A 23,449-nucleotide genomic window follows, 5' to 3' on the forward strand; every position below is an offset into this window, starting at 1 on the left:
AGGTCCCCGCCCTACCCCGACCCTGATTATGTGTATATATATATATACACATAATCAGGGTAAATATTATTTATTTTAAGTAAACTTATTTTATATAAAATATATTTAAAAAAATATTTATAATTTAAAATATTTATATATTTTAAGTAAATTTATTTTTCAAATAAATACTATTATATATAAAAAATTGTGGGGATCGGGGATGGAGGACAAAATTTATCTCCGACGGGGATCGGGGATGGGGATGGGGTTACTTTTATAATCGGGGTCAGGGATGGGGATTACGATCCCGCCTCAAACCCGTCCCATTGCCATTCCTGCAATACATCTAACGCCATGATTCTAAGTTTTGAGAAAGGGTTCAGTCAGTGCAATGCCCATTTGAACAGTCTTTACAGACTTGCATCAATAATATCTTCATACTTATGTGATTTATTTCATTGGGAGATATTCCCAATGCAAGATCACACTGACCGATGCTGAACTCCTAGGTTTTTTAGCTCTACATACAATATTTTTTTTTAATTTTATATTATTAATTACATATATAATAACAAGATTAGACACCTTTTCTTTTCTGTCCCAGTGCAATTGAGCACTTGGTAGCTTCACAAAACTCCTACAATCTATTACTTTATAGAAGAAAGCAAGTATAATCACTTTTACTAAAGAGTAATTGAGTTCATTTATCATTACCTCGAAAAGGAAGGAAAGTTTTGGTAAATTGAAATTGTTAAAAGGGGTTTAATAATTAGTTAAAACCCACAGCGGCAAAGGGAAATGATGCCATTTGCCAAATAAAAATATAACAAGATAAGAATTAGTTAAAAGCTAAAACCCATCAATTTTTCTCGTCTACTTATTAGCTTTTCCCAAATAAAAATATAACAGGATAAGAATTAGTTAAAAGCTAAAACCCTGTAGATGAATGATGTAAGATATTATTCGTGCCTTGCATTTGTGTGACATCAGATGGACGTTAGTCCCACGCAAGGTTGCAAAATCATCAATAGAATATGATCATAATCTCAATTATGACTTGTGTTTTTTTGCTTTATTCTTATTTAATTTATGGGCTTCTTGCATTGGCCCATCTACGGATGCAGCCTTTCTTGAAGGAGGAATCTAGCTATACTACTTCAATATTCCTTCCTTGGTCTATGTTGTAATAAAATGGAGTTTCTTTGATTTAAAAAGAATAATTAAAAGTTCAGCATTCTGTTACTTAACACAAGGGAGGAATTTTCACTTTCCACCAAACGAAGATTTTGAACTTATTGAACCATATTGAGAATGAAAAATAAATAAATAAATGAAGAAAAGGAGGGAAAAGAGACGATTTACATGGTTCGTCATTGAAGCCTACACCCATGATAATGAGTAATTCTATGATTCAACATGTTTTTTTTTTTTTTTTCATTCAATACAGCCATAATGATAAATTTATATAAGAAACCCAAAGAGAGAAAACTAACCCAAATCACAAAACACTAATGGGTCGCAATAACGGACAAAACCCGACCCAAAAACTAGGGGTATGGAAGGTTTGGTTCATGGGAATAGGGATGGGTCACTTCGATTCCACCTTTTTGGTTGGGCAGAATTGATCAGAATTCTATTCCCATTCCTAGTGGAATGAATAGTATTCGCCCACTTGAGGGAATGATCATTCCCTCTCCCTCCTTAGGAAATGAAATTTCACTCCAATTGATTTTAATTTTCATTCCAACTTCTGTCAAACCAAACAGATTGTAGGAATAGAGCATTCCGATTCTGATTCCAGTGGATTTCAATTCCAATTCCTATTCCTATTCTGGATGTATACCAAACAGACCCTATGGGTTGTAGATAGATTATGTAACATTCTTTTATTTTGTAAAGTAGGTCACATCTTGGTCATAAAAGGATATGCAAGAGATGGCTATGCAAAAGCCTACATTTTAGTGCTCCAGCCAAACGTGTGGACCCAATGGACCTCAGTATCCCAGTCCACGTTAGTCCTGTTAGTCCTACACCCAAATTTGTAGGATGTTGTACCCCATACAGGATAAAATTCTTTTGTCCAGACCCATTTCTACCATTGACCATAGCAACAACTCTGGTCCTTTCGGTGAAAACAGAATACACACTAGAAACAGTGAAGTGACATTTCATGGCGTTGCTCAATAACTACAACAGTACCTCTACCTGCTAATTAGAGTGACAAAAACATCCACTGTTTCAATTCCAAATTTGTGTCTTCTTTAGTTCTTTAGTAGTAGAACTAGAATCAAAGTTGTTGCACTGGACATTAATGGTGCCGATTATCCAAACAATAAAAAGTTAATTATCCTCTCTGTAGTTGAAAGTTGAAGCTATGACATGTAAACAGAGAAAATGTATGGTTGAGGGTCCATGCATGGTTGGTTGATAAATTATCCCATTGCCTCTAGCTTTTAGTTTACTTGTTGTCATCTTAACCACACATTGTTCTGTGAGTTGTCACTGCCCATTTATAAGTAGGGGTGTCAGTTTGGTCCAATCCAATCCGGCCCAATATGATCCAATCCGATAGAAATCCATTATAGATGAATCATGTCTAATCCAATTCTGTAAACACTTTGGACCATCAAGTCTGGATTGATCCAATTCAGTAGTTCTTATTGATCGATCCAATTCATCCAAATTTATTTTGATTTAAATGGACTCCAACCCAAAACCGATCATTTACACCTCTTGCTGAATTTCCTTACTATAATGGCGATTATTGAACTCCATACTTAAAAAGCTTTCAAGTAAAAGAAATGAACTAATTCCAAAAAGTATATAAGAACTTATTCCTGCCTCGGCTTTGTCTCCGAAGTACTGATGATTGGTCAGTAGCACAGCACTCGCATGGAAAAAGGCTGTGACTGTGAGCCCTCGTGTTTATCATTCATTGTTGGCTTTAAATTCGGACAGCAAAAGTATGGAAATTCATAAAAAAACTAATTTATCCCGCATTTCTCTTGTGAAGCAGTAACAAGTTTTTCTTCAGAAAAATAAAAAAGGAACGGAAGGATCCAATTACTGAGTGACAAAACTCTCCTCCCTAAAGATTCCGTAGCACAACCAATACTAGCTACTGCTTGGATTTTTCTGTTTTTTAAACCGCACGATCCACCCCCAACAAACCTATCCCCGACGTAGAAAGATTTGTAATAAGCCTTTTTTCTTTATATATATATATATATATATATATATATATAGGGATGGCAATTTTCTCCATTTTTCTTATCTTTGTGAGGATCCACTCCAAATGGGGCAGGATGGAGATGATTTTCCCCTTGTGGGACGGGGATGGGGGAATTTCATCCCCATTAGCGGAGACCGGGAGAGCACTCCCCACCCCGTGGGATCCCCATTGATATATATGTATATATGTACATATAAATCTATATATTAATATTTTTAAAAATATGGTTGAATATGTTTGAATCTTTTCGAATAGGATTATAAATTCTAATTATTTTATTTTTAATTTTTAAATAAAATAAAAAACAAAAAATAAAAAATGATTAACATTATAAAAAAATCACGGAGAATGGGGATCCCCGTGGGGACAAGGACGGGGATAACCTTGTCCCTATTAGTGGGGACGGTGATGGGGATTTTTGCAGGAACGGGGATGGGGAGAGGCTCCCCGCCCCGCCCCGCCACAAGCTATCTCACTAACACACTAAGGATATAGAATTATTCTCCAAAATTTGTTAAATTGTGGAGATTATGTCCTCTGTTCTCTTACAACACCATTAGGAGAGAATTAGATTGAAAAAGTGGTAGTGTTTATTACAATGGCATTGCATTGCTGTTGTGTTTTGGGTTGATCAATTAATGCAAATTTGTGTGTATATGTGTGTGTGAGAGAGACAGAGATTTTTACTTGAAATTATTTTGAATTGATCAATACCAATTTCTATTTCTATCTAAAACGTCAAATTTTGATGTTTCTCACAAATATGCATTTTTCTAGTTAAAATTGTATTCACAAACATTATAAACAATACATACTTCTCAGAAATTTGTATCAGTCAATCTAATTATCCAAAACGCAACGGTAACACAATGCCACTCTAACCAAACACCACCTAATTAAAACACCTAAAACTAAATAAGTTTCATTAATGCTGACACAATATTGAATATTCTACCGTTATATACTTCATTACCCAAGGTTTTGCTACAACACCCAACATAAGAGCAATACATATTTGTAGGATTTAACTAATTCTCTCCATTTCATACCATTCAATTCTTCTATCATGGTCATCATCTGGTTCCCATGCTCTAGCCATTTCTTCACCTTCTCACGGTTAACCTGAATTGAGTTTGTTCCAGTCTCTTGATATATGATACAACCTGCATTCCTATCATTAGTGAATTTTATAAGGGTATAATCTTACGTAGAATTGTTATTATAAATAAAATGGGGTATAAAAAGTAAAAACTAGAAAGAAAGAAAGAAGGAGAAAATAAAGCAAGGGAAAGGCAAGAGACTTTTCTTTTAATGGAGCTTTTTGTCAAAAGTCAAATAGGTCCTCTTTCATCAACTCATAATAATACCTTCACCGCCGAAGCAGAGGCCAGAGGAGAAAGATTTGCACCCAAGATTCATCATCATTGCGTGGCATTTTTGGGGCGCCTAAAAGAAAGCCTATGGGAATGCTAATTTTCACTTCTTGTGATATCTCTCCCTCCCATTATTATGTACTCATCTGAACTCCAGGAATCATAACCATCTTTTATTCTCTCTCTCTCTGTACGTATATAGATACTGTAGAAGGTAGAAACCATGTATGGTTATTTTTATTATCATCATTTCTTTCCTGTTGTCGAAGTCATTACATTTAAATGGTAAGAAGGGAAAGTTTTTGGTTGTTTCCTCGTAGAAATATGGTTTTTTGTTATTTTTTTCATGTAAACCTGAGAGAGATACAGCAAGGTTGTTCTTTTTTTTAAGACGAACCCAAATCTGCTCTCTCTTTCTTCCTCTACAAAATACAATCCCAACCATTTAGAAGAAGAGATAATCGCGATAGAGGAAGAGAGAAGCATGTTCTCTACGTCTCAAACTATGCTTAACCAGGGTTTGTTTGAAGATCAAGAGATGCCATCACAGATGGGGTTCTACTCTTCTCCCAACTGGAGCCTTTCTCCATTTGGGTTTCATCAATCTTCGAGACCCCTCAACAACAACCACCCTTCATCGCCAGGAGAAAACGATACCTGTCATCTCCCTGAAGGCCTCTCTTCTAGAGCTTTAAAGCACAAAGATATTGCCTCTTTCGGTGAATTCGAATCTTCTTCGGTGCAAAGATCGGCTAATAATCTCTGGTAATTGATTAAACTGTATTTTTTTATGATACGCCAGAGAGTTGGTATTTTTTTTTATTTTGATGCAAGAACAAAACGGCGAAAGCCTAGAGTCCAAACAAAAACATATTTTTGAGTATGATTATTTCACACACGACGCAATTCATGAATTCTTTATCATTTTGAAGAAATTATCTAAACGTTCAAAATGAACTCCTTCCAAAATTTTCATGCAGAAATGAGGAAACTGCTCTCTCTCTATCTCTCTCTCTCTCTTTCTCTCTCTTTCTCTCTCTCTCTCTCTCTGATGTGAGTTTGGGTTTGGACTTTGATTGATTCAGGCCATGGAGAGAAGTAAACGAGTGTTTGGGGAGTAAAAGATATGGAGAAGACCCCCTGGGTGTCGCTGCAATGAAGATGAAGAAGGTGAAGGCAAGAAGGAAGGTGAGGGAGCCCAGGTTTTGCTTCAAAACCATGAGCGACGTGGATGTCTTGGACGATGGTTACAAATGGAGGAAGTATGGCCAAAAAGTAGTGAAGAACACGCAGCATCCAAGGTACCGCATAAGTTATGTTCAGTTTCACTTCTATTGTTTCATCTTGTAATCTCACACAACTGCACATACCCTTTACTCTCTCTCAGACACACACACACACACACACAAAATCAACCAGGGTTCTAAGTAGTTAATTTTACTTTTGATTAAGGAGTTGTGCTGCCTAGACATGTTATATATACGAGTTGATTCTGCAAACATGAAGGGGTAGAGGCTCATCTATGGAAATTTCTGAGACAACAGTTGAACTCCAGTAGTTTTCTGGAGGATTTCATCATTATAATCATAAGTAATGCCTAAAAGACTCTCTGTTTAACTCATAAAGACATGATATAAAGGCAAGACATATGAATAACTTTTTAAAACCAAACAAAATAACTTTTGAGGTTTTGGACAGATCTAGCACTTAGCAGTTAGCATCTTTGGAAGAACTTCACAATACCAACAAAACTTAATGATGCATGGAAGCTATTTACTCCCGTGGATCTAAGAGTCGATGTGTTCTCGGCCCTATGTGAACTCGATTTCAAGAGTCTTTTATGGAATTCTTCTCCATCTCTAATCCTGCTTTCTCGTTCTTCCATGCTTAACTGTCTGATCAACGTCGGAGTTATCATTTGTACATTGTGTTGTGGTTTTCTTTCCGTCGCCTGGATTCCAGCGTACGGGGAGAGTATGATAGCTGTAAATTTGAGGGGGGCAAACAGGCTAGCAGCCGAGCACGTTTTCATGGTTCCTTTAACCCAACAAGGGTGGTTCTGTCAGCTGGGATTGCCTCTCTAGTCTCTATAGGGTAGCCAAATGGGTCACTGTTTTGTTGACATGACAATCTCTTTAGGGTACCCTCTAAAGAAAGTAGTAGTTATTCCTTGCACAGTCTATTCTTGAGCTGCTCATTGGGGCATTCTGTAGCAATAGAAATGCCTTTTTGGCCTAGTGATTTTGAGGCCATTGGGATGGAAACCCTTTTTCATCAGGTTCATGTGGATGCCCCAAACTCAGAGGTTTCTATAGAACTGATCTGCTACTTATAGGCCATTAATCATTTGAAGCAATAATTCATTGGAACCTCTGTTAGAAATTGGGAGTTGTTGGAACTGATTAGGTTCATAATTCTGGCCTGGCTCAACTGGAAGACTAGTATATATATATATATTAAGAACTGAAAGGGAAGCTATCAGTGAGAAACCCTAGAAGGCTAGACGGTAAAGAAAATATATACAGTTGACATAATGGATTAACAAATTGGTGGACTACTGCAGAGGAAAACCATTAACAGCACTGAAGAAATTTGTTAGCTTTGATTCGAATTATGGAATTGCCAATGTTCTACATTATTATAATATTTGGGTTGACAGAGATAATGATACGAAAGTATATATATCTGAGAAGTACACGATTCTTCGTAGAAAGGTTAGCAAGTAAAAATGTAAGCTTGCTAAGGGGGTGTTTGGTGGAGTGTATATCCCAGTTCAAGGTAAATTTGTACTCTGGTTCACTTTTGCCCGGGTTTGACAACATTACATTGTGTCTATTTTCTAACGCATATTTACATTGATAATAAGATGTAAAAGTATATCAATAAAAAAAAAAGTAAATTTGCATTCAAATGGGATTTTGATAAAAAAAAAAGCATATGTTTTATTGGAATTATGTAAGAAATATGTGTTGCCCATTGTATATAAGTATGCCATTTTTACTAGAAAAATGTGTACATGTGAGAAACATCAAATATGATGTTTTAGGGTAAAAAAACATAACAATCTGTATTGATTAATTCAAAAACTTTTTTCAAAACATTTCAATAAATAAAAAAAAAGAATGTCTCGCAAATTAATTTGTACTAATCAATCAAAAATTCAATGACAACAAAACTCCTCCATACCAAACACCTCCTAGATATAATCTAAACAGAATGTAGTCTTTGAAGTTTAATTCTTTGTATCATCCAACCATATAACTGCAGACTAATCCTTTTAAGTTGCGAGGATAAGATGGATTCAAAGATTTCTTGTGATGGGTGGAGCCTTTAATCCCCTAATTCCCTTGCAACATTATTTTCCTTCTAATATAATAATTTGTCTATTCCGATATTTTGTAGTGTTGGTCATTTTGATATTCATCTGCACCCAAATTAATTTGATAATTTCTACTCATAATCATGTCTCGACTAATTTGTATGCAGAAGTTACTACCGTTGTACACAAGACAACTGCCGTGTAAAGAAACGAGTGGAGCGATTAGCAGAGGACCCACGGATGGTGATCACAACCTATGAAGGAAGACACGTACATTCTCCATCGCATGATCTTGATCAGAGCTCACAAGCCCCACCCCAAATTAACAACTTCTTCTGGTAATACAGTTAATCAGTTATATATTGTTTTATGTATAGGTGTTGTCTCTCTCTCTCCTTGTGTTAATTAAATGCCTCTGTTGGGCTTCCAATCTGCTGATACCATATAAATAAATAGGAGGTGGAAGTGTAGGTCGATTTGTATTTTGTTAGTGACAGCTTTTGTTTTTGTTTGTTTTGCTTACTAAGTTCCTTTGTATTTATGCATGATGAAGTGAAGAGGATATGATATTCTCAAGTTTATCAATCAATGCCACTAGCTAGAGATGGTCAAGTACGTATATTCACTATTCAGCCATATCTCTCCTTCACATATATGGCAAGTTTCAAATTGGCATCATACCCTAAGGCTATGTTTGGTTTGAAGGAAAAAATAGGGAAAGACATTTTGTAAAGGTTTTCTTATCTTTTTCCTTTTTTGCCCTACTTTTTCCTTCAAAATAAAAACATAGCCATAGGGTGTCTAAGGACCGGATGTGGGTTGGATCCATCTAAATCAAAATCAATTTGGGTAGATTACATGGACCAATGAGACATATTGTATTAGACCAATTCAGATTTAATGGTCCAAAGTAGTTTATTCAATTGGGTTGGATTTAACTAATATCTAATTTATTGATAGAAGATAAAAATACAGGTGTTAATGGATTAGGTATGGGGGTTGGAAGATGGAACTGATCTAAATTAAAACCAATTTAAACGGAATACTAGACAATCCAGGCATTGAATTCAACCGGTCCAAAGTATTCACCGGATTGGATTGGACCTTGTACATCTGTAATGGATAATGTTTTAAAAAATGACCCGAAACCGGAATTGTTCTGGCCACCGATTTTCCGGTTGATGGTTCGACCATTCGACCATCTGATCCGAACAAATGGCCCATTCTGACAAAAATAATTAAAATAAAAAATGGCCAAAAACCATTAATGAATCGACGGTTAGAGTGCCCGAGTCAATGGGTCGTTGAGCAATTTAACGGTTTTTGGTCAGGGACCAAGTTCGGGATGAAATGGAACCGGTTGCCTGAACAGTTCTAGGGTTGAACAGCCCGACCGTCCAGGTCAATAGCAGTTTGAAAACCATGGTAATGGATTCATATTGGACTGGATTGGATTGGGCCAAATTCAATCCAATTGACACCCCTACCATTCCCCATGCATGGTTAACCTCTTCTCATGAAGGGACCTTATCTGAAGCCATTGAATTGGCATCTTAACCAAGGCTCAAAGTATTGATATTCTTGACATGAAAAAAAAATTGTGCATCTAAGAATTTTGATCAATCAAAACTCTATTTTTATTATATTAATTGGATAATTTATCGACATACTTTTATTGTTTAAAATCATTAAAATATACCCAAAGTCTAAATATGTTGCATATCATTGGCCATGAAAATTAATTGATATGTATGGTACGATACACGTTGATATATTACATGACCCCTGTGTGCAGCAGGAAATGAAGCGCCCCTGAATGTAGGGTGCCATTTGGACTGGATTTAGTCCAATCTGATCGATCTAATATGAATCCATTACATATGGATCAGGTCCAATCTAATCCAATGAATATTTGGGACCATTTTGAGTTAATCCAATTTAATGTCTGGATCATTCAATCTATTCAAATTGGGATTAATTTAATTTATTCCAACCTAAATCCGGTTCATCTACACCTGTATTCTTATCTTCTATCAAGGTTCAATCCGATCGACCCAATCTAATATAAATCCACTACTGACACTCCTACTTGAATGGGTGATCTAACACAATCGTTGGATTAACCCAAAAATAAAACAAGGTACAACATGAATCATACAGTTTCATTAGGAGGGTAGGAACTAGGAAGCTACTTAGATTGAAATCATTTGATTCAGTCTTCCATTGAAATGTATTTAGGGATGTCCATCCAAGTCTTAATGAGTTGCAGAATTTTCAGAATTTGGAGAAGTGCAACTCCCATTGGGGGATCCAAATGCTAGAAAAATGAAATTATTCTAAATCCAGGTGGCTTCCATACATATCCCTGATGAGCAGATAAAGCCATAAATAGGGCAAATGGTTGAATCAGATCATAGGAAAGATTGGGTAGTGGGTACATTGACCAACTGACAAAAACATTATTAGATCAAGCATGACTGCAACAAACTAGAAACTGGCAACAGTGGACCTTGCTGACAAAAGGGTGTGAATGTGATCTGCAGAAGACCTCACTGAATCACCCGATGCAATGCAGATTTCACATGATAAAAGATAAAAGCTCCATGTATGGAAGCTGACATGGACAGAAGCGCCGTGCACAGACGAGTAGAGAGGGTCCCCTTCACGTTACCCTCCGGCTTGCCCTCTGCACAAAGCGGATCAATACTGAAGACTGTGTCCACTGAGTAGAATTAAAAAGTAACTTTTCTAATCTTTAATCTATAAATGCCTCATACTTTGTCTTGGCCTCACATGCCAATTCCAAAACTTCAAGCTTCAGTCCATTTATTTTTCTCTCTCCACTATTTCTTCTCTTCCCTCCCTCTTGCACCTATCTGTTACTCAATTCATTCTTTTTAAAGGGTAAATTAGAAAGATCCCCTTGTATTATAGGGTATGTGACAAAGACACCTTCCGTTAATCGTGCGTCCAACAATTTTAATCTCCATACCGTCTATGATAATTATTCGGATAATTTTACCCTTCTTTAATTTTCTTTTTTATACATTGTCTTAACTTTTTCTTTATTTCTCCCTCGCGATCAAGTTTCAGTGGCAAGTGATTTCTTCCTGACGGTTTGAATAACCTCCCTACTTAAAAAATTTCAAAAATCAAAAATGCATATGCAAATGTGATCTAGAAAACGGTATCACATCAATGTCATGTAAGAAAAAACGGTGTTCCAAGAAACGGGCATTTGTTTGGAACTGTTTTTCCATAAAAAACAGTGCTCCAACCCACGTCTTGGAAATCGGGAAGGCATGACTTGGAGCAACGTTGAATTTGGCATTTCTTGAAACTGCAGCTCATTACTGCCAATACAGATGTGAGCAAGGGCGGAGCCAAGAATTTTTTAGGGGGGGGGCAAAACTTATGGATGAATCACAGGGCCAACCATTGGGTGAAAAGTGAGGGGAGGAAACAAACTTACATAGAAAAACTGCATCGAGTGTGTAAATTTATGGACCATAGGGGGTGGCTCCCCTGGGTCCCCACTAGATGGCAGTGGTGTGGCACTAGATAATGGGTGTCAGTGCTGAAAACGTTTCCTGGAGCATTGGTACCAAACAAAAAAGGTTGTTGTTGCTCTAAGAAATATCCTATCTGACAATAATGATTCCAAATAAAATAAAAAATACACCATTTTCTGAGAAAGTGGTGCTTCCAACCCACACATCAGCAGCACTGTTTTCTCATGTATCCACGGCATCGACGCCAAACATATACTAAATGGAAAACAAAACCAATAGGAATGTGTCCAAATTGTAACCATGTGATAGATAACAATGATATATGGTTCCTTAACTTTCATGGGTTTTCCCTTCTTCTACGTGGACAACAAGACTCTAGTTAGTGATTTTGGTGATTTTCCTTTCTGATAATTGCCACTTTATTTCTTCCCTCTCTCTGTTCTAGGGGAGGGGAAGTTGGTACTAAATGGCTCCATTACATCTGATAGGGAAGATAACCTAGAGTTTAGCAAAGGTTATTTACTGTTAAAATTCAAGTTAAAACAAAGATTCAAACCTCTGAGTAATTAAAGCCACAAGAAAGCAATTCAGAATTCTAGTTTTTATAACTAATTCAGCTTAAATTCCAAAAACATAAATAATCCAGCAAGAAAACTTTATACAAGAAACAAAGATTCAAACCTCTAATTATTTACTACTGTTTACTGTTATTTACTGTTAAATTGTAGCCAAAACTCTGATTACTTACTTCCATGGCCTTATTCATGGTGATTAGTGAAATTGCAGCAGTCATAACATCTAGGACAATGTTTCAATTTAGATCCTACCAAATAGTAATCAGAGTTTTGGGAAAATAGAACTACAACACCTCCATTGGGATTTAACGCCATCTATCTACAAATAAAAAAGCCCATTCCCGCAAGAGGTATCAGAGCAACTTTCACTTTTGCAGTGCTGGCATAAGCATTCAACTGTATTGCTACTTAAATGACTCAATTACTGTGTGGAAACATATTAGATACATTATATTGACTAGTGACAGCGAAAAAAATAAGCTTTCTTCTCCTGCGACGGCAAAAAGAGGTCTGAGAATGGCAGAAAGAGATCTTCTTCTTCGGCCACAGCGATACAATTTTTCTTCCCCAACAACAATCTGATATTTTGCTTTGTTTCTTTTATGTTCGGTGTGATATTGGTCCAAACTCCGGCGGAGATTGGACTCAGAGGAGCTGGGATAGATTACATGAGGGTTTTTGGCTGGGTTTCAATTAGCATTTAGGTCGAAAGTGAAAATCTATTCGAAAACAGTGAATAAAGGGTGAGGTGTCTATTTTCGTCATTTTGAAAATATTAATTTGATTGTGCGGAATGTATTTTCATCAAATGACCCCTTTATAAACCCGTGATCTGAGCCTTTGACCAATTCATACACTGAAAATTGTAATTTATGAAAAACTGGTCAAAATCGGCTGACCAACTAGTTTAACTAAACAAAATAGTGAACGGTCTTAGTTTTATGAAACTGTTTGGATCATAAGATGGATGGAAACTTCAAAACTCCCTGTGTGTTCGAATAGATTTGATGAAAGGTGTCTAGTTGTCTTACAATACTTGCCATTAATGTCATTCTTAACTAGAAGACTAGAAATTAAGTTATATTATAAGTAGAATAGAGACAACTTAGTTAAGTAGGAACTAAGTAGATTGTAACTACTAACTAGGAACTAACTACTAACTACTAAGTCAGTTTGGTCATGAAAACCGAAACTGACCCAAACCATCAGTTTATAATCTTTTACAACCTGAAACCGACCGATATTGAAGAAAACCCTACCAACTCGGATTGGGTCGGTCCGGATTGGTTGGTTTGGTCGGGTTGGGTCTTCTTATGAACAGCCCTACCCTAAGTTGTTAATTGAGTGGGCTTCTCAGAACTGGTAAAAACTAAGATTCGACCCAATTAGAACACTATGACATACATGGAGTCATCTCCCAACAATCAACGTTTTAAAGGCAACATTTTCGGTTTGGGTACAAGACCTGTTAAATAGCTTGTGCAAATTATGATCTAGACTGTTCTGTGACATGTTTCCCAAGTCTCCGTATAAGAAACCATTTTATTTGAAAACATATTGTTTATTGAAATAAAAACATAAAAAACATGTTCTTGATTGTGTATGTATTCTTTGTTGTCAAAACTGAAACCAAAAACATGTTTTTGAATCATGTGATTACTTAATATTATGTTTCATAAATCATATAATTTCTATATTAGAAATTTTGTTTCATTTTAAAAACCAATATTTTGTTGGTTCCAAAAACATGTTTTTTTTTTTTAAATAAAACCAACTTATTTTTTCCTTTGAAAACAAAAGCATAGTTCAAGAATATATATATTTGCTGATGTGGTGATTCCAAAAACATTTATAATATAGAATGCCCCCTCTACAATTGGAATTGTTTTTGTTTTTGTTTTTGTTTTTTTTTTTTTTTTGTTCCAAAAACAAATCAAAACCATCTTATTTGAAAATTGGATTGTTTTTTTAAAACAAAAACACAAAAAAAAAAAGAAAAACATTTTCTTGGTTGTGTGTATATTTTTTGTTTTCAAAACTAAAAGCAAAAATATATTCTTGAATCTGGTTTCAAAAACATGTTTTCAGCTGATTATTCAGCATCATGTTCCATAAATCATATAATTTCTACTCTAAAAATTTTATTTTTATTTTAAAAACCAATATTTTATTAGTCCCCAAAACATGAATTGTTTTGAAACAAAACAACACATTTTTCCCTTTGAAAACAAAAACAAATCTCAAGAACATGTTTTTGGTTTTTAGCTTATGTAGCAATTCCAAAAACAAATCAAAACAAAAGACATTCATATTGTAGAATGCACCTTAAATAACCAGATGAAAACATATATATATATATATATATATATTACAACAGGAAATTCAATAACATGTTTTTTGTTTCAATTTTAAAAATAAAAAATACATACCCAACCAAAAACATGATTTTATGTTTTAATGTTTAGACACAATCTATTCTCAAATCAGATGGGTTTGATTTATGTTTAAAATCGGCAACAAGAAAAAGCAATTCTAAAAAAATCTAAACGAAAATCCGCCCAGTGACTAATCTCGAGGCCCACAGCCCACAGCCCAAGGCCCAAGACTCTCTATGAGAAGTCGGCTCAATGAAAACCTACCACCTGGCAACGGCATTAAGGCCACGTTGTTAGTTATTGGTGGAAGAATCTAGAAACAGAATTATTTAACCCATCTTTTCAAAATTCAAACCATCCAAGTTTTTCCACTTTTTATGAGTAGTTTTTCCACTTCATTGTGGTCTATAGCCCACCTAAGATGTTCATAAATTTAAGGTTTTAAAATTAAAAGAAGTTATCATTTGGGCCGTCATTTTTTTTAATGAATAGATTTCCCAAGTTGGTTTGTGGCGCCGAAAGCCCACTTGTGGTTCCCTCTTGTTATAGTCAGTCCAAAGCCGACATTTACATCATCAAACCACTGTTCTTTCTTTAATACCATTAATTTGCATGCTTTTTCCAATCTGCTTTCAAAATTTTTCTACTTTGAAATTTTACAATATTCAGCATAAGTTGGTTTGTAGTGTAAATTTGGTTTGCACTAGTGTAAATGCATATGAGCGCAAATAGGTAGAGATTAAAATTCTGATTGACTTTTGATTTAGATCAGTCTTTATATTATTTATTTGTAAGAATTAAAACAGAAAGCAAAAAGTAGAAGGATTATTTGTTTGAAAGTGAAATAGAAAGATGATGTGATACCCATTCGCTTTTTGGTAAGTTATTTATTCAGGTAAGTGGTTCTCAGGAAAAAATTACTCAGATTAGTGTATTTATCAATATTCTTTTATTTCCCAAATAAATAACACAATGGTCGGTTTAATCATAAAAATCTATTATTAGAAGAGACAATTTTGTTCTTTCCAGCATTGACAACTTCGTTGATCCTTACATAAATCTGAAAAAAAAAAAACGTGAATTTCTTGGTCATTAGAAGCCAAAAATCCATTAACCAACTTCGTTGATCCCAAAAATGAATGCCCCGTTTATATGAAAGAAAATTGAAGTAAAAGGCAAATGATGCAAATCATACAAATTTTGTATCAAATAAGAGAATCATAGTTACAAATAAATGGATGCTAAACTAGACTGGATACAAAATTTGTATCCAATTAAGAATTGGATTGCAAGCAAAATAATCATGTTTGAACTTCACCTGATTTGTGATCTTAATCAAGAATTCTGCTGTTTAATCCAAACCCCATTGCAAGCAAAATAACAACACATTCTGCTCTTTCCAAATGGAGCCTTGCACCTTTAGTTTTCGGCTTCATTGAGCTAGACAGCGCAGGTGCCTATCCTCAAGCCCATAAATCCTCAAACTTGATGTAGACAGGATTAACCCCAAGTCTCCAAGTTTCTACTACAACCCATCAAAGAGCTTACCACTTACCAATTAGCCATTTGACACCTTACCTTAATACTTGTTTTATAGATGCAACCAAACCACCTGATTAATGATTTCTTGGATCCTTCCTCCGTCCAAACATATGGGTCCCAAACAGCAATCCCTCATACGGAGAAGGCGACCTTTTATTCGGAACATGTCACACCCAATCAATGTACTCCAAAATGATAATTTGTGTAAACAAATGAATTTGGACGGATTAGGAATCCTGAATGACACCTGAGAAAAAGGTGTCTGTGTGTGTAATTTCATTTTCTTATCATTGGAAAAGTTTGTCCCACTAAACTACCTAATTTCATGGGTGAAGAAACCATCTTTTTTCAATTATTTCTTAGATATTATACAAATTATTAGAGTTGTAAGGTGGGCCGGGTTGGTCGTGGGCCAGTACGATCTATTCACACTTGTTAGTTTATTTTAACCTTTTATTAATTTTTCAAAATTTTAATTTTTTTAAAATATTCATGCCACCCACAAGCCATGCCGGGCTTCCCTTTCAAGGGATTCCACACCAGGCAGGCACGGCATGTGTGCTGGTACAGAACTGTCCGCTACAGTGTGAGCGGCCCTCAAAAGTGGGTCGTGTTGGCCCGCCACATCCCACGTACACCTCTATAAATTGTTCATAATGAAAAATCCTGCATTTCAATTTTTTCGATTTAATCATCACTACTATGCTCCAAGAAAGAAAGGGGAAAAATCCAATCATCACTAACGCAATTATTTAGGATGAAAAAAATAAAAAAGAGACCAAAAGATGGTGGCCATAAAGATGATGTGGACTGGAGTTCTCATTTTATAAGCAGTCCCATCTTGTGAATGGTGGTTCGGATCAGATAGGCACAAGTTGTAAGCACCGTAAATGAGCACTTACAAATTTTCTTGACACCTGTACCTTAAAATACACTCTGCCTATTCTATCTTGAAAATATTAATACCCACTTTTAATAGATGTTAAAATATTTATCAAGTGTTCATTTAATGTGTTTACTTTGTTGTGCTGTGATGAACTATTGTAGATATGTCATTTCTCGGGGGCATCATCAATTTATATGAAGAAATGGGTGGTGATGAACTGTTGTAGATATGTCAGTGGATTGAGTTCAGTTGTAAACCCGTGTTAGGTCAATGTTAAATTGGCCTTAAATAGGTTTTTTGGGTTGGATTTGGGTTGACATCACTAAACCATTGAAATGTTTAGAATTATAGGGCCTTTATTTGGAACCCAGATTCCCTACTCACTTTTTCTATCCACACTTTACCTGCCGTAAATTGCAGCCACACTTCTCTCAATTCATAATAGAGATGTGTGACTGCAATTCACGACAGATATAAAGTAATGAACAGAAAATCCCCTTTACTTTATTTCACTCTTACCATAGTCAGACGATTGTCTGATCAACTCTTGATTTTTATATTTAAACCCTAAATATCAAATTTTAACATAAACTCTAAAATTAACTTGTAAAGTGTATTTGGTTGGACCCATATCCTCCAATTGGGTAGGATCTAAATATTGACCGAACTGTTTTGACTAGCCACCATAGATGACTTGTAAAATTTATTTTATCAAGCTCATTTTTAAGGCTTTAATCAATAGACGTTCTGAAACTAATTTGCTACTTATAATTTTTTTTTCTTTTCAAATTTAAACTTTTTTCAGCCCGGTTGAACAATCGGACCATTTGACCCATCATCTAGGGGATAAAGAAAAATGGTTCAGGTCCACATGAGTTCAACGAGACTACCATACGGTCTCATTACGATAGATTTAATGATCTAATGAAGTTTTAACACTGCGAAGTGTGAGTCAAACATGATATATTCATGCCATGCAATATTCAGGCCAATTGAATCTCGCTTTCTTCGTATCATCTAGTTCAGCATTAGCCCAATTTAAATTTTTTATTTTCAAGCTAAGATTTCCTGAAAGAAAAAACTCTGTGCACACAAGGATATCTGGCGTACAGTCATGCAGACCCATAAACAAATATTATTCTTGTTTTGTTTTATCAATTTTGAAATAGTAAAATTCAGTTTGGAAGGAGTACATGTAAAATATAAAACTTTATATTTTATATTATTTTGTATGCATTTGCATTGTATTTATTTGCATTTGTACTATTTCCAAATTAAGCCTAAAAGAAAATACTTTTATTACCAAAAAGACATAATATTCGAAGTGTTTTGACTGATGATACCCCTGGTGAATTTGATAAGGATTCGACTATAATTCCAAAGACATGATACGAAAAAAAAAATTGTAATAAAGTGATATCTAATAACATGATATTTATCAAAATTCAACCGGGATTAATGGGTAAAAACCCTTCCATATCATGTTTTTTAAACAGAATAATTGCTTTCCGTTTCATTTTCTTTGCCTTGTTTTTTTTTTTTTAAGCCATAAGACAGAATTCATATTACAATCCAGAGAAATCAAATATCAATAAAAGTGAAAAAAATTATATAATTAGAAATCAGACTAATCTTGCATAAAATAAGAAAGTAACCATGATCATCGGGAAAAATTAGCTTGAGCAACTCTACAAATGGTGCAAAAGTCATGAAAACATCAAAACTAGGGATCATCTACCTCCAACAGAGGTTATTTCAATAATTATAACTCCCTTAACAACACGACTGAGCACTAAATCAAATCCATGGTTTTTAAAAACGAATCGGTGACCGAAACGGTTAGGGTCCGGTTACCGGTTCAAAATGTCCAATCGTTCGATCCGAATGATTGGCCCGTTCTAACAAAAAAATTAAAAATGGTCAAAACCATTCGAACAGTTAACTGACCGGTTCAGCGATTTGCTGACCAAAATTAATGACTTTGAGGGAAAATGAAACTGATTAAGTTTCTGGTCCGACTGTCCGATCCAGTCCAGTTTTGAAAATCACGATCAAATCAATCAAAGAGGGGTTCTGAAGGACACAAATCACCATAGAAAATCCCTAACTATAGCAAAACCATACACAGTTTCAGGGCTCATGAGGCTGCAAAGAGTTAACTGCCGAATATACACCCCCAGAAAGGACACATGATCCACAATAAGGCATAGTTTTTCCGGTAGAATCAGAACGGTTGGAAATCAGGACTGTTGGCCATCCAAACACATCAATGATTATAGGGAATGACTTAAGGACTATCAAAGGAGATAGTCTGATTACTCCGGTTGCAACCCACCACCAGAGATAACAGTAGGGGAAATCTCCACCCTAAGAGATGGAAAAGCCTCTATGTAGTCAACTGCTATGGCAAATACATCGAACACTTGAATTCCCCTTTGTAGAAAATACCAAATCATAGAAGATACAGAAAATACTCACATACCATTATGTGAGAAGAAAACTCGCTTTCAGAATTTTTTTTGGCTTCATGGGCTATATACTGGTTAGTTGCAGTGGTTGATAGGTTACAAGATTTTGCGGCTTCATAAATCATTAAATTCGATCACTTATTTTAAAGGTGCCAAATAGCTGACTGGTAAGGTCTCTTCTGCTACTTGTAGCGGAAATTTGACATCAAATCCCACTGTACATGGGTTGGGAGATGGGCTATCCCATTGTGTAGTCATTTAAAAGAAATTAGAATCCTCTTATAAGAGAAATGAGAATGTCCAAAATACTAATGTAATTTAATTTTATCTGAGTTTTCTCTTCATATCAACTGCTATACCAAGTCCTTTCAATCTCTTTCCCAAAATTGATTTATTTTCCAAATTATGGGTAAAACTGCAACTTTAAATTCTCTCTCTTTTTTGTTGTTTCTAAAGTTTGTATTGTTTTTAGTAAAAATTCTCAATTAGTACCCGATACTTTGGGCCTAGTGTCACTTTGGCCTCTGAACTTTAAAATGCAACAATTCAGTACCTATTATTAATCAACCGTTAAGTGATATTTGAAAAAACACAAATGCCCTTCGAAGGTCATCTAATTTTCTTGATCAACCATCCAAATGTTGACAAAAAAGAACAATCACAAATCCTTGTCTCTTCTATTCAAGAAAAGTTGGGGTGACTAGAATCTCCATTAAGATGTAACCCCAACTTTCTTGAATATAAGAGGCAGGGATTTGGGATTGTTCATTTTTTGTCAAGGTTTGGACTTTGGACGGTTGATAAAAAAATAGATAACAGTCAAAAGTGCATTTATGTCTTTTCAAATGTCATTTTGCTGATTAACAACAGTACTAGATTGTCATGTTTTAAAAGTTTTGGTATTGAATTATCGAATTTTAAAATTTGAGAATTAAAGTAACACTAAACCCAAAATATAAGGTACTCATTAGAAAATTTCTCTTATTTTTATGTTAAAAAGTAAAAACCAACCTCAATAGTAACTATATAGGTATTTGGGACATTCCCATGTCTATTTTTAAAGAATGTTAACAATAGGGATTTATTTGCAACTATGTCAGAGTGCAGATGATTGTTATTACAAAATTTAAAAGAGAGGTTTCAGCAACACTCAGGCGGTTTCAGAAATGTATCCTAAAAATAAGGATATCTTCGTCATTTGATAAAAAGTTGGGGACGTTTTCGTAACGGCAAGATTTTAAATTCCCAGTCTCTCCTTGCCAACGCAGACAAAAGCTAAAACAATAATGGGGGACCATGACCATCAGACCATCCCATGCATGCGCGACGACGGATGTGCATACATCCACCACAACACATGACGTCAGGGCACCATAACTGTGGGACCCACGTAAATCAGGAGCTCTTCGGACATCAAAACCTAACTGCGAGGATATTTATTTCTCGCAAGAGGTTGCGCCACGTGTGGGTTAGCAGAGATGGAAGGTGCACATAATCCGGACCTTGGTTCTTATTGGGCGAGGCCGAGGCATCCACGTTCTATACTATACACACATGAAACATGGACGGGGTTTCTGAGTGGTGCGTTCCAGATATTTCTCCGTCTGCCCCACACTGGCTGCCCGCTCTATCGCCACCCTACGATGCCTCCACGTTTCGCCGTTTTATTTTATTTTATTTTATTTTTGGTAGCCAAGGAAGTCCACGTTTCTTCGTTTCCCACCTCGCAAAGCAAGGAAATCCACGTTTGAAAGGAAAGCTATGATTTCCCAGAGCATGGACATGAAATCCACGTTTCTCCGCAAAGCTAGGATTTCCATTTCCCCAGAGCGCCCAAGAGGCCCCAATAAAATGTGAACATGCGAGTGTTTAAAAGGAAAAATAAAGCATCACATCACATCAATCAATATTTTTTTTTGGAAATTGCCTAAAATTCACCATGAATTCTTAAAAGGAAAAACAAAACATCACATTACATCAAGTGATTGTTTTTTAGGAAATTGTCTAAAATTTATGATAAATTTTCAACAATTCCCTTAAACTTACCACAAATTTTCAAAATGTCTAAAACTCAAAATTTACGATAAGTTTTTATTTTTCAAAACTCGCCTTATGTTATTGCATCGTTAATGCTTCTTAATAGAGGTGTCCATGTCACTATAAATAACAATTTTATGACCAATTTACCCTTGAATGGTGAGTTAGAGGAAAAATGATCTTTTTCAGTTTTCGGTTTTTAATTTTCTTGTTTTTTTTGGCATTTTTAGTGTTTTGTTATAAATTCCAATGTTTTTTATAATTTCTGTTTTTTTTTTACATTTTTCTATTTTCTATAATCTATAAATTTTCCTGTATTTTTGTTATTTATTTACAATTTTTGCGTTTTCTATATTTTTTGTGTTTTTTCTATAATTTTGTTTTTCAATTTCTATAGTTTCTATAATTTGAAATTAATTTTTATTTTGTTTGCAAATTTTATAATTTTTTATATTTTTATGTATATTATATTTATTTTTTTTTGAACTTTTTCCTTTTTTCATGTCTAAATATTAAAATGGTAATATATTAACACCTGTTAATTTATTTTTTGTATATTTTATATTTTTCTATGAATGTTAAAATGGTAATATATTAACACCCATTTGTCTATTTAACATCAAGTTAGTGGCATGGTGAGTTTTAGACATTTTGAAAAATTGTGGTGAGTTTAAGAGAAATGCTGAAACCTCATAGTGAGTTTTAGATAATTTCCCCCTTTTTTTAACACTGATTCATTGGGGGTTGCATGTGACGGTAGTAGCTACAAATTTTATTTTTTCTTTCAAGATCTGCCTCTTTTTTAAAATGTTGATAATTATTTATAGGAATGCAAACGAATTGGATCACATTCGAATCATAGTATATTCAAATTCCATTTAATTGAATCTTACATACATTCATTTGAATTCGAATTTGATAAAAATGTTGGGTATCTGAATCTGATCTAATCTCATTTATTTTTTAAAAACTTTATAAATTATTAAAAGGAAAAGAAAAACAGAAAACAAGTATTTTTTCAATTATTTTCATCATATATACATGTCCTTTTATAAAAAATAAATGATATAAATTTACAAAAATGCAATATAAACATTTTTTGCCGTTACAATTAAAAAGGGATTAAATTCAAATTACATTTTTAACAATTTTTATATTTCCATGTGTAAAAATAATGCTTATTTATCACACCTATTTTTGTTTAATATGATGAGTATACAATATTAGAGATGTGCCCAAATGTTTTTATTGCAAAATTTATGTATTTTTTCATTTTATATTTTATATTTTTTATTATTTAATTATGACATCAAATATTGACACATTTGACCTAAAAGTTGAACTATTGACCCCAACCAAATAGGAAATCAATTTCATTTTTTGGTTGGTTTTAAAATTTGTATTTTATTTCCATTATCAATAAAAAGAATTCTTCTTTATGACTATTTAATATGATTAATATAAAATATCAAAGAAATGGCCCATTTTTCTACTTTTTTTTTAATTTGTTTTTATTTTAAATATTTTATTATTTAACTATGGCATCATGGATTCACCCAATTGATCCCTCACAATTAAAAGAGGGACTAAATTCAAATATAAGGGCGTTTTTAGTAAAATAGAAAGTTCCACACTCTTATTATTGTTTAATATGCCAAATATATGATGTTAATAATATTTCCAAGTTTTTCTTTAATTTTTATATTTCTTTTTGCATTTTATCTATTATTCGATTTTTATTGTTTAATTGTGGCAACATGAATTGGCCCATTTGATCCAAAATGGTTTAATTTCTTACCAGCACCTATATTAAAATACTATTTTTCCATGTAGATTTTAAAAGTGTAATTTTTTATATTATTAGAATTATTAATTTATTATGTATAAATTTAATTAGTGAAATTTAGTGATAAGAATAAATTAATGCTTTAAATATATGATTCAATGAGGGTGAATGGGAGTTAATACCTTAAATGTGAGATTTAATGATAAGGAATTGAATACATTGAATAGTATTCAATTTACATTTTCTAGCCTCACACCAAAGGAACCATATTTTAAAAATGGGGTGTTTTAGTCAATAAAAATTTCCAAAATTTTAGAAGCTATTCGTACTTTTTATAGTAGTATAGATTAGTACTAATAGTG

General features: G+C 34.3%; 1 protein-coding gene across 1 annotated transcript; it reads left to right on the forward strand.

Annotated features, from left to right (window-relative positions):
* The first annotated feature begins 4,480 nt into the window (after positions 1-4,480).
* On the forward strand, positions 4,481-8,495 carry WRKY13 (WRKY DNA-binding protein 13). The gene is made up of 3 exons (XM_088943232.1): positions 4,481-5,352; positions 5,673-5,888; positions 8,074-8,495. Exons 1-3 carry the CDS (start codon positions 5,072-5,074, stop codon positions 8,246-8,248), a joined length of 672 nt encoding a protein of 223 aa, XP_088799358.1. The 5' UTR covers positions 4,481-5,071; the 3' UTR covers positions 8,249-8,495.
* The last annotated feature ends 14,954 nt before the right edge of the window (positions 8,496-23,449 follow it).

This window comes from Nelumbo lutea, chromosome 5, assembly GCF_056320005.1.
Source record: "Nelumbo lutea isolate HS-2025 chromosome 5, American lotus-T2T, whole genome shotgun sequence".
Lineage (NCBI taxonomy): Eukaryota > Viridiplantae > Streptophyta > Magnoliopsida > Proteales > Nelumbonaceae > Nelumbo > Nelumbo lutea.